Genomic DNA, 11,757 nt, shown 5'->3' with positions numbered 1-11,757 from the left:
TATACACACATATGAATGAATGATTTTGAGGAGACGATAATGTGATGGAAGAGCCTCAGTAAACATGTAATATTATTTTCATGTTACATTACATTACATTGCAGTATTACATGGATCATACAGTTAGAACACACATTATCTTGCATCTTTTTCTTCCTCAAAGTCACTTCTAGAGCTGCTCTGTCATGTAATTGTCTCCCAAAATCACTTCTGGTGTTTGATATTTCACATAACTCTGATGAGCCAGAGCAACACAACAGCTTTAATAGCAAAGATACCTGCCTATAGCATGGTTCTAAGACTATAAGTACCCCTTGGTGTCAGTATTGTGAGGTTTTAGTAATACAAGCACATCCCCGAGACCTTGTGGACAGTCTGTCCGTCATTTGACCACTCAGTGCTGCTAACCAGCAGCACCCCACAGAACATGCTATTTCTGAAATGCTTGTCCTCATCAGAGTTCCCCAGGTATTTGCACCTGCCCATTTTACATGGTCCTATATTATTTGTTTCATCTACCACCATTTCTTCCTGAACGTTGCTTTTCCCTATTACAAGCTAAATGGGAATCTATTGCATACACTGAAATACTTTAAGTACTAAAGTATACCATATACTGTTAAATATAAAAGTTATTTTGTTGCCATTTAGCAGTTACAGGTTCACTGACACTTCATTGGGTACATACTTCAAATTGAATAACAGTTTTTGTCTTCCAGCTTTTAAAGCAACGAAAAAGCTGCTAAAAGAGCCCCAAAATGATAGCCCTTCGCTCGCACTACAGATAAACGCATTGTATCAGTTACTCACCAGCTGTATATCAATATGTAATTATAATAATTATGGAGAAATGACATGCGAATCTGGGAGATCTTACAAAGGTACACTGTGAAAAGGGAGAAGACAGTAATTACGTTGCAGAACATCTGACCTCTTACCTCTGCGGTGAAATTTTAATAAACTACCTTTCATCAAAGATCTACTTTGTCTCTTGCTCATTAGATGCAGTCAGCTTCAAGCTTTTTAAAATGAATTAATTTATTTTTTGCAGCTAAAAGTTTTGTTCACCCAATAACTCCTGTAATGATTAATTCTCAATTTTATTAGATTCAGCACAGAACGGCTCCTTTTATTCACCTGTATCCAATGAGTGGAAGATTTAGTAGGGGCTCATTTTTAGAGAACTTATATTAGGGTAGTTCTGCGGTTATAAAGTAGCTAGCAAGAAGAGGAAAATTCAAGCCATAATTAATATTTTAAATTGGTTTTTAAAAGCTGTCTCCTCAGGTTTTAATAAATAACGCCACTCTCTAATGTAGCAAACTTCATTGGGGCATAAAGCTAAAGGCTGGTGTTACGGGGAAGTGTGAATTGTAGTCTTTCTGTGGATATTTTCTTTAAATGTTTTGCTTGTAATAACCTCTGGCCTCCTCAGGTGCTGTACCTGCAGAGTTCAGGTCAGTATCTCACTGTGAGTAAAGGAGGAAACGTAGGACTGCGGGATGCGGAGGACATGTCCCTTCTGCACACTCATCGACTGCAGAACAGCACAGTCACACCCAAGGACCTCTGGGTCACAGATGTGGTGCTGATGCAAAACGTGGACAAGGTGAACCTATCAACATATTGAGAGATGCATACCTAACTATTAATCAGTCCTCTCATCGATTACTGCTGCATCGTGGCTCCTGAAGCGTAGTTCAAGAAATATTATTCAAAGAAATGGATTTATAATTTAATAACTGATAAGTAGCCTCATTTAATGGAGCAGATATTGTATGGCACAGAGATAAACAAATACTCCACTCAATTAATGAATTATTGATCTGTGGCTTTGGTTAATTGCGTTTCAGACACGAAGCTGGTGCATAAAGATCAGAAAGTAAACATACATTTTTTAGTAATAACACCATCAATAATTGATTGTAAGTTTTAATTGGCATTTCTTTAAACTACAGATTTATGGATGCCATATTCTGTATTGTATAACCGCGTTGAATAACACATGAGGATTTTTTTCCCCCATTGTGCATTAATTAACAGTTTGGCAAACTGCTAAATCCTTGTTATATAATAGGGACAGGTTGCATGTCTCCATGTTTCTGTGTTTTCTAACAAACTCCATTTTCTTTAGTCTCAGATAGCTGTGGCTTTCACAAGTAAAGAGGTGTGTTTCTATGACTTCGTGTGTGAAAAGACCTTCAGCTGCAAGTGTAAACTCCAGGTAACAAGGAGATTTTTTTTTAGTGTTTTGTGTTATTTTCATTTTACCATCAGCTTGATTCCATTGCATTATTAAGAACATAAGAACTGGCAATATATCTCATATATTCTTATCTACTCTAGGGCTTGAACTTTACTCCTTGGTGTCTAGACTACTGGGTAGATCCCTGTAACCCTGATCAGGCTGTTCTCACTATAGGAGACATTGGAGGACGGGTAATACACACATACAAAGAAAAGCAAATGATTGAGAAGAAAAAGAACTTAATTCAGTTTTATTTATATGCCACCAAATCACAAGCAGTCGCTTCAAGTTACTTTATATTGTAAGGCAAAGACCCTACAATAATCCACAGAAGATATGAGCAAGAACTTGGCGTCAGTGGGAAGCAAAAAAAAACCCCTTTTAACAGGAAGAAACCACCAGCAGAACCAGGCCCAGGGAGGGGCACCCATCTGCTGCAACGGAGGAGAAATTTATAACTAATGAGTAAATGCAGAGTGTTGTAGAAACACATGGAGCGTGAAAAAGAAACGCCCCAGCCGCTTATAGCAGCATAGCTAGTGGAAGATTCAGGGTCCAGCTCTAACTGTATGCTTTATTAAAAATGAAAGTTTTAAGCCTAATCTCAAATGTAGAAAGGGTGTCTGTCTCCCAAATCCAAACCGGGATCTGGTTCCACAGAAGAGGGGCCTTAAAGCTGAAGGCTCTGGCTCCCATTCTACTTTTACATATCCTGCTGTCTGAGAGAAAAAGGGCTCTAATGGGGTGATTCAGGCACCAAGCCTTTCACATAAGATGGGGGCTGATTATTCAAGACCTTGTATGTGACGAGAAGGATTTGAAATTTGATTCTGGATTTAACAGCGAGCCAATGAAGAGAAGCCAATATGGTAGAAATATGTTTCTTTCTTTTTAGTCCCTGCCAGTACTCTTTAGATCAACTGAAGGCTTTTTAGGGAGGTTTTAGGACATCTTGATAATAATGAATTACAGTAGTCTAGCCTAGAAGTAGTAAATGCATGAACTAGTTTACTAAAGAACAAGAGAGGAAGGCGTTATCCTCATTATCCACATATATGTTCATTATGTTACTATAGGTTCAGGCTGCTATGGGACTTTGTGTGATGCAATGAGCACTTATGCTCCACTTGCCTCTTTTCTCTCCCTATTTATAAACCACTGCAGCATGTCATTAAATCCTTGTCTTGTCTCTCCCTTAGTCTGTTTTGTCCTGCCTCCATATGCTCTCTTTCTTCTCTTTCTCTTTCCCCTCACCCCCAACCGCTGACGGCAGATGGCTGATCCTCTGCGAGCCCGGTTCTGCTGGAGGCTTCTTCCTGTTAAAAAGTCATTTTTCCTCCCCACTGTCGCAAAGTGACCCCCTATGAGCTAAAGAATGTAAGGTGAATGTAAGCGCCTGTTGTTGTGATTTGGCGCTACATAAATAAATCTGAATCGAACAGGTCCACTGCTCAGCGACTGTGAGTGTCTGTGTATATTCCCAGGTCAGTGCTTTATATTTCACCTCAGCCCAGATCTTCCTGTTTGAGAGATTCAGTCTGAGGACAGACTCTGACTCAGCAGACATCATCCTTTGGGATGATCTGGCCAAAGGCAAGCATCGCTCCTGTTACACCGTGACACACCAAGCACACGCGCCTGGCTGGGTTAGAAAAGGTAGAAAGTACACACACACACACACACACACACACACCATCAAAGAGACATGAGCATACTAACAAACCCCTCTCTCTTTAATTATAGCCTAACATTCTTGTAAAAGTGCATGTCTTTCTTGCAGCTGTAGTTTCTCTTTTGTTGTCTTGTCCCAGTGAAAACTCCTCTGTTTGCACATCTGCTATTTCATATGGTATGCAAAAGAAGGAGCCAGCTGAAATAGCCTGCATGAGCAGCGATAATCAGAACCCAAATGCTTCTGTTTGTCATTCCTGTGCACAACTGTATTCAGCCTCAGGTTAAAAAAAAAAAAAGCAGCTCTCCAGTATCAGGTCAGAATGAAATCAGGAGTATATCCGATAGAAACAACACATTCTGGGTGTCAGACCTACTTAACACACCCACGCAAACACAGACACACACACTTTACCCTTCACACCTGGGATGAGAGCCACAGGCTTGCTTGGTCACCTCTCCGGTGTCGTTGCAATAACAGCTTATGCAACACAATGAAAACGCCTGGGTGTGTCCCGGTCACTGATGCAGGCACGCTGACACACATGCAGTGAGTCCTGAGTCATTCTCTTCATAGCCAGACTTTTTACTGTTGATATAAAGTCAGGAACTTGAGGTCTGGCTTGCTGAGATCCCCCCCCCAGCTCAGCGTGGGTAACAAAGAGGTCGCTTAGTTTTATCTCGATTGCATCATTTGGACAGGCTCTCTGAAGAGTTATTGGGCTGTTTGATAATGATTCAGCCGAGACAACGCTCTGAGGCTGGATTCGCTGAAAAGGGGGGGGGGGATCCTGATAAAAGCGAAAACAAGAATAAAGCACGTATAAATAAGCTCAATAAATGGGGAAAAAGGAATAACAAAGAATGGGGAAACAAAGGATACAATGGCGAAACATTAAAAGCTTTAGTTAAATGAAAATTTTACAATCTGTGTGTGCACATGCACGTGAATCGGCAAGAGCACGCTTGTTTGTGTGTGGGCGTGTGTGTCGTCATTTCTGACTGTAAATAAAGGCAGCCCGCGTGAATGCATGTGCGTGTGTGTTTGCATACCTCTGGGGTGCTGGTGCTTTTTCTTTTGAAGTTTCCCACCCTGCAGTATGAGTGGGCTGTGTACCATTAGACATGCCTGGTTATCCAGACCTCCAAACCTTCAGGCTCATGGGCCACCAGAGAGAGGAGGAGAGGAAGGAGAAAGAGACAGCGGTGGATCAGTGAGGGGAAATTGAGAGCAAATTAGGAGGAAATTGGGATGGACAACAGTCCTATAAGGACAAAGAATGAGAGGTGCAAGGAAGGGGTGTGTTAGTGATGGAGAGAACGTGTAGGTAACATAAAAATCTCCCATAACGTGCAGCGATTTATTGCACAACACGAGAGGTTTGCTTTGATATAAACACACAATGACTCCTGCTGTTTCTGTGTTATTTCCAATCTCAGCAGTGAAAGTGCGAGAATAGCTGCAGCACCGGCTAAGGAAGCAGATGTTCTGTATCTGAGTCTGCATCACAACTAGTTTGATGAGCTGTGCTTGTCAATGAATAAGAGAAGGGATCATTAATCAATGATGAGTCACAACGCGCTGTCTGAAAATCCACTAATCTCTTAAATTCACGGAGCGGAGCAAAGATGGGAATGCGTGAAGTGTATTCAGATATAATTATTTGCCCCAAGCTCTCCAGCCAGTGTTTGACCTATGACTTGTCACATGCCATCTCAAAACCAGCCCTTAGCTTGTGCAGGCTTTGAAAGTTAAGCAGCCTCTAATAGAGACATGTGGCAACCAATTTAGCTGGTCTCAATCAAAGTCTTAATTGAGATAGATGGTGATGCAAGATCCATTACGTTTTCTGTAATACCAGTGAGCAAATCATAACCGCCTAATTCTATGCTATATTGAGCTCCTGAGAATTGGTCGGTTTACTATACGGCTGCGGTCATTGCACATTTAGCGCAACCGTTTCAGAGAGTGGATGGATATCCTTTGGAGCCGTGCTAGTGAGAGCATTTTGGCATCAGCAAGGAGAAGGATATAATTTGAGGAAATGAAAGAAGATGAGCAGTGTGTCATCATCAAAATATGTTGCAATGTTGTTTTTATATTGAATTTGTCAAGTTTGAAACTAATTTAGTCACTCTGCCAGTAACTTTTGCTGTTTACACAGGAAGGCAGCAGCTATTGTTTAGGATTATTTTTTTCTCTTGAAATTAGCTTGTAGATAAAAAGCCTATTGCTGTGTTTGTACAAGCCATACAGCTTTTCCTTTATGATGAAACCAGTTGTAGTTATTGTGGATTGGAAGACGATGACAAATAAGCAGCTCCTAATGCTAAAGCAGAAATTTACAATGACATAAACTGCAGAAATGTTAATATAATGTTATACTATCTACTTGCTTTTTTCTGGATGGAGTCAAGCTAACTACAGTATGCCACTTCTGATTTACTTTCACTTTTCTGACTATTATGCCTCTTGCAGTGCGCTACCTGGGCTCACTTGAGGCCTTTGTGTCGTGCAGCATCGCACCGCAGAGCAGCATCGTGATTGGCTGGAGGGAAAAGGAAAGCACGAGCCTACGAATCACTTCTTACTCTACAAAGGACGGTGTGTGGGACGTCGACTTCCATATTGGACTCGGCCTGTTAGGTGGGTCCAAACGAAGTGGCTGTACAACATAAAGTATGATGACATAGAGTCATGGTAAAATGTAATTTTCAAGGTTTTAGGTATTACGACATGATAAAAATAATTTGGTCCTTACTACGAATTGAAATTTGGCAAATGCAACCTCAGATGAAGACTCTGACATTATTTATTTCACAAAAACTGAGATAAAATGCAGAAGTATGTAAAAAAAAAAACTATGTGCTCCTCATGATTCAAAACATCACTGTTCTGGATGACGAGCTTTAGCTGTCAGACAGATGGCCTCACATGTGACTCTAATATGTTAGTATTCAGTTCATTGTCCACTCAATGATCCAAAGGTCCTGTGACTGCAAAACAAGCTCAGATCATCAGCCCTCCACCACCGTGCTCGACATTAAGTATGCTTGCGTTCATGGCGCTGTGCATTATGGCCAAAACCTTCTGCTTTTACATGCAAATGGTCACTTAATCAAGTACATTTGATTATTAGCACCTGGCTGCTAATTACCTTCTTACTTCCTATGGAAGCAGTAAGGTTGTACACAGTGTAATATGTCATATTTTGTCATTTTGTCTGTTGTTGTTCATTTAAGGCTGTATTAACCTCAGATTATATTTAGCTACCTTTTTATTATGCCTGATAGAACCTTGAATGAAAGAGGCTGCACTTTGTTTTTACCATGAGTGTATATGAATCATATTTATTCACTTGAAGGTTTTCATTTCAGGTTTAACTTAGAGGTTTTACATAAAAAAAACAAAAAAAAACAAAAAAAACTCTAATGATTGTACACTATCTATTAAATGTCTAATGTACCATACCATGTGCTTCTAAATAATTGCAAAAACGTGAATGCTTTTACAGTTCTCAATCAATCAACTTAAATTTACTAACAATGCATCATCAAAACTGTCAAATGCCTCATTGAACAATAAATTGGTTGTGGTGGTGGAGGGGGCTGGGAGCGGTATTGTTCCCTGGAAATAACTGCAATTAATATCTCCGCTAATTTGGGAGCTGTTCAGACCTGGCACTGAAATGTCTCTTTTGATGATCAGTCAGTTCACCCTTGGGATTAAAATGCATCTTGAATGACCACCTGTAATTGGATCTCACTACCCCGCTCTGTATGCGAGTGAGCTTTACATAATTTCGATTTGCGAAGACTCGAGATCAAAGTCCGGCACAAGTCCATTTCTGAAACCTACGTTTGACCGGACCTGCTACCAGAATCAACATGCAGTTATCTCCAAGTCGGAATGCACTGAGATCTGACAGATTTTTGCATAAGGCTGTTGGCCAACTGTGCATGTAAATAAATAAATAGTGAGTAAACCTGTTTGTTTAATCACAGGTGGGCTCATGGTGGGGTGGATTTGACTTGGAGGGGACCCGTGCGGGCATTTGATCTTCATTTGCAAACAGAAGTCATGTAAATGATTATCTCCATATAGAGAGGAAAAGTCACCGGAAGACACTGGACATGCATTCTTATGCCAGGTGTGAACTAACATGGCTGGAGCTGTCCGCTTGTGTTAGGATCACAAAGAAGCCTGTTACTTCCAGGTCTGAATGGTGCCTCTGATTGGTTGTAGCCACAGCAGGTGTGGATCATCACGTCTTGCTGTGGAATCCTTACGTGACCTCTGAGCCGGCGTGCGCCCTTGGTGGACACACAAGCCCCGTCATTGCTGTCTGCTTCCTGCAGACCAAGCAACAACTCCTCAGCTACTCCCAAGATAAGGTAGGAGTGCCCTTCAGTGGGTGCACAGACCCGCTACTAGTGCAGATAATGTAGAGATGAAGAGCCCCGTAATTGTAATATTAATTGTTATTCGTTGCTTTAATTACTGCAGACGAACGAGGTGTTGGGGACGAGCCTGTTTCACATTTTTCTTGCCACTGTCAGCTGGTGTTTCTTTTAAAGCCTTGTTTTATTTTCTGATGCAAAGAGGATGTTGGTGCTTCTGTTGCTTTTCCTCTCCCTGTTGTAGCACCGTGCATGTTTGCCTTCTCTTTGGCTTTTCTGAAGAGAATGAATATTTTAGAAGTGATTTATGTTCCATCTGCCTCTGCTCAAACACCATCTGCCACTGCAAGAAACTCTGAAGGCTTTACCTCAGTTCACTTTGAAAGAATTTCTGGAGCAGCGACAGACATGTTATTGCCGTTAGAAGCAATATGGCCACTAAAACTGCAACCAGAGGAGCAGTTCTTCATGGTGCAACGATGTATTTGCTTGGTAATCACTGAATAAAAGTTTTTTTTGTAGGAGCGATAGCTTTTAGTGGCACTTTTCTTTTTTAGGAACATGTGGATATGTACCAAAATATCTGCCCTTAAGCACAGACACATAAGAGCCCTTATTATCCTTCCAGGTGCTCTGTCTGTGGGATGTGTCCAGCCAGCTGTGCACACACCGTCTGGCCGGTGTCTTTCCAAACATACAGGGGGACACACACCCCTTCCTGTTTCTCAATGAGGAGCGCCAGCACCTTGTGCTTTCATTCAACAGCCTGCTTCTCCTGCTGGAATCCAAGAGGGAGGAGAAGAAGACCAGTAGCCATGAACATCCTGTTACCTGTGTGCTGTATAACAGTCGGTTCAGACAGGTATGCCAGTGACATGGTCTTCTGTGACCTGCTGTTTTATTTCTTTGTGTTTCCACATGTACAATTAGTACAATAGGTAAGTTCTACAGTTCTTCTCACTCCTCTTAACAAGCTGTTTCCCACTGACGCGGCAGCAGACACCAAACAAGTGAAAATGAGCACCTATTGTGCGACACTCGTGTTTTTCTTCCTCCTCTTGTTCCCATTATGTATTCTTCAGCGGTGGCTTAGCGCTAAAATAAGCGTGGAGAATGGATTGGTTATGTGAGCATCATTAAAGAATGCATTAGCGCCTTTGCTGTAGCATAACATGGATCAAACTCTCTCTGCAGGTAGTCAGCAGCGACTCTGCCTCCTCTGTGATCTTCTGGCTGACTGACACAGGACAAAAGGTCAAGCAGTTCCACCGTTGCCATGGTGATGCTGAGATCTCCACCATGGCCCTAGACGTTACGCAGACCCGACTGTTTACCGCGGGCGCCGACGGAGAGGTCAAAGTAGGTGGACAGGCGTACGCACGCACACACACACACACACACACACACACACACGGATTTGTACGGATATGAAGATGCACAGTACAGCTGCCGGCTAGTCCTCATGGAAATGTTAAAGCCTGAGTGAAATGCAAAATTAAAGTGTGAATTAATGTGGAGTAGCAGCTTTTTAGGACAATGTTTCTAGGAAATTGTTGTATTTACTCCTGATATGGGCACTACAAAATAGATGTGTGCAGCTGCAAACCAGCATGGTTACATTTACATCAGCTGCGGCTCACTGTGTTAGATTATTGTGTGATTAACTGTTGGCTAATGGCCAAACGTGGATTTGAAGGGACAACACCAGCTTTTTGACAAACTGGCACAAATTTCCCCCCGAAAATGGTAAAATGGTTGGCGTTTGTGTCTAATGGGTCTAAAGGTACTTGCCAATTCCCCACTGGATCACTGTGAATTCAAATAGTGTTTCTGCTCAGGTGCTGGAGACTATCAGAGGTGATTATCAGATGATATATGTTGTAAGACAAACAATATTCCTAAGAATTTAGATTTAGCAATATCATTTAGTATCATTTGTATCTCTAGCTGTGTCAAGCTGATGTGGGCGCTTTATGGCAATGCTGAATATTTTTCAGTGTGAGGAAGAATATTTTTTGTTTGCTGTATTGTTATTTTATCACTTTACAATATTAAATTTTTTTTACAAGTTTATATCTTCATTAATATGAAATAATGCTTTATTTTGTATCGCCTTAACTTCCGTCAGCAATAACACTGTGTTTTGAGTTCATTCCTGCCTCCGTGAGCTTGCGTTTGGGTCCTCATCCTGCCTGCACACAGCCTAATCATGACAGAATCAAATCTTACTGATCTCATTTACATTTTTCAGGGTTTGCAGGATATGCTATAATGTGTAATCCTGCCTCTGTACACCGCCACAGTGAATAAAACATCAAAAAAATCCAGATGTGATTGAAATTCAAGGGGTTTGACCAACATTTTGTTTTACCAATTTGGGACAGTTAATGCTGTTAATACATAACCAGTAGCTCGAAGGTAACTGGACAATCTAACGTAATTTTAACTGGAAGTATTATTTTTAAGAGTTGGATGAAAATCCTTTGCAGTCGATGACTGCCTGATGTCTAGAACGTGGACGTGAACAAATGCTACGTTTGCTCCCTTGAGTCGCTCTGCCGGTCCACCTTCAGTTGCTGCTTGTTTGTGGGTCTCTCTGCATTCACGTTTTTATTCAGTAACTGAAAAGCTGCATTGCTGGGTTTAGATCAGGTGACTGATATATCCTGTTTCTTTTGTCTTGAGAAACTCTTGGGTGACTTTCAAGGTATGCAATGAGTCATTATCCATTTACACTGTGAAACTCTGATCAGTTATACGGTGTTTGGCTGAATCTGAGCAGAAAGTATAGTCCTGTACACTTCACACAGTTAACACTCACATCAATAAACACTAGTGACTGGGTTCCACTGGCAGCCGACATCTTAACAGAGCTGACAGGCAGTCGTGCCTCTCTGAGAGAGATCACAACTTGGTTAAATGCTGTGAAATTGTTTTATTTAACCATGGAAATAATTCTGTCATCATGCACTCTATGTGTCTTCTGTGGTCTGTCAGGCCTTTTTGGTGTTGCTGAGCATTCTTCCACTTAAGAATGAACCATGTTGTTGATTTAATCCTTCCTAAAGTTTTTGCTGAACGATTTTTTGGGCCCTGCGACAGACTGGCAACCTGTCCAGGGTGTAACCCGCCTCTTGCCCTGTGACAGCTGGGATAGGCTCCAGCGCCCCCCGCAACCCTGAAAAGGATAAGCGGAAGCGCCAGCCGGACATAAGAATTATTAATGAGGGCTGGGGAATCAAGTTTGCTCAGACCCGAGAGCAGATTGTGCACCTCATTAAAGAAAACAGGCAAAAAAGTGCAGAACTAAAAGAAATGACCAACCAGCTCCAAGACAAGAAAACGATGAGTGATAAGATACAACGGGATCTCCAATACATGGACCGAAAAAATCGGCTCCTCCAAAGACAGCTCCATGAAGCTGTGGAAGAAAAGAA

General features: G+C 41.5%; 1 protein-coding gene across 1 annotated transcript in view; it reads left to right on the top strand.

The window, feature by feature from the left end:
* Window positions 1-1,488: 1,488 nt before the first annotated feature.
* LOC102201751 (WD repeat-containing protein 49) overlaps window positions 1,489-11,757 on the top strand; it is a 31,870-nt gene continuing 21,601 nt past the window's right edge. Inside the window, exons 1-8 of the mRNA XM_013910797.1 lie at window positions 1,489-1,609; window positions 2,135-2,224; window positions 2,347-2,439; window positions 3,733-3,904; window positions 6,399-6,566; window positions 8,166-8,314; window positions 8,949-9,182; window positions 9,515-9,679. Of these exons, the coding sequence (XP_013766251.1) occupies window positions 1,514-1,609; window positions 2,135-2,224; window positions 2,347-2,439; window positions 3,733-3,904; window positions 6,399-6,566; window positions 8,166-8,314; window positions 8,949-9,182; window positions 9,515-9,679 (1,167 nt within the window). The 5' untranslated portion in view covers window positions 1,489-1,513. The remainder of the gene's footprint in view (window positions 1,610-2,134; window positions 2,225-2,346; window positions 2,440-3,732; window positions 3,905-6,398; window positions 6,567-8,165; window positions 8,315-8,948; window positions 9,183-9,514; window positions 9,680-11,757) is intronic.

This window comes from Pundamilia nyererei, unplaced genomic scaffold, assembly GCF_000239375.1.
Source record: "Pundamilia nyererei isolate P.nyererei 1_Seehausen unplaced genomic scaffold, PunNye1.0 scaffold00003, whole genome shotgun sequence".
In the NCBI taxonomy this organism is placed as follows: Eukaryota; Metazoa; Chordata; class Actinopteri; order Cichliformes; family Cichlidae; genus Pundamilia; species Pundamilia nyererei.
The sequence above is the reverse complement of the archived record's forward strand: the minus strand, read 5'-3'. Positions and strand labels throughout refer to the sequence as shown.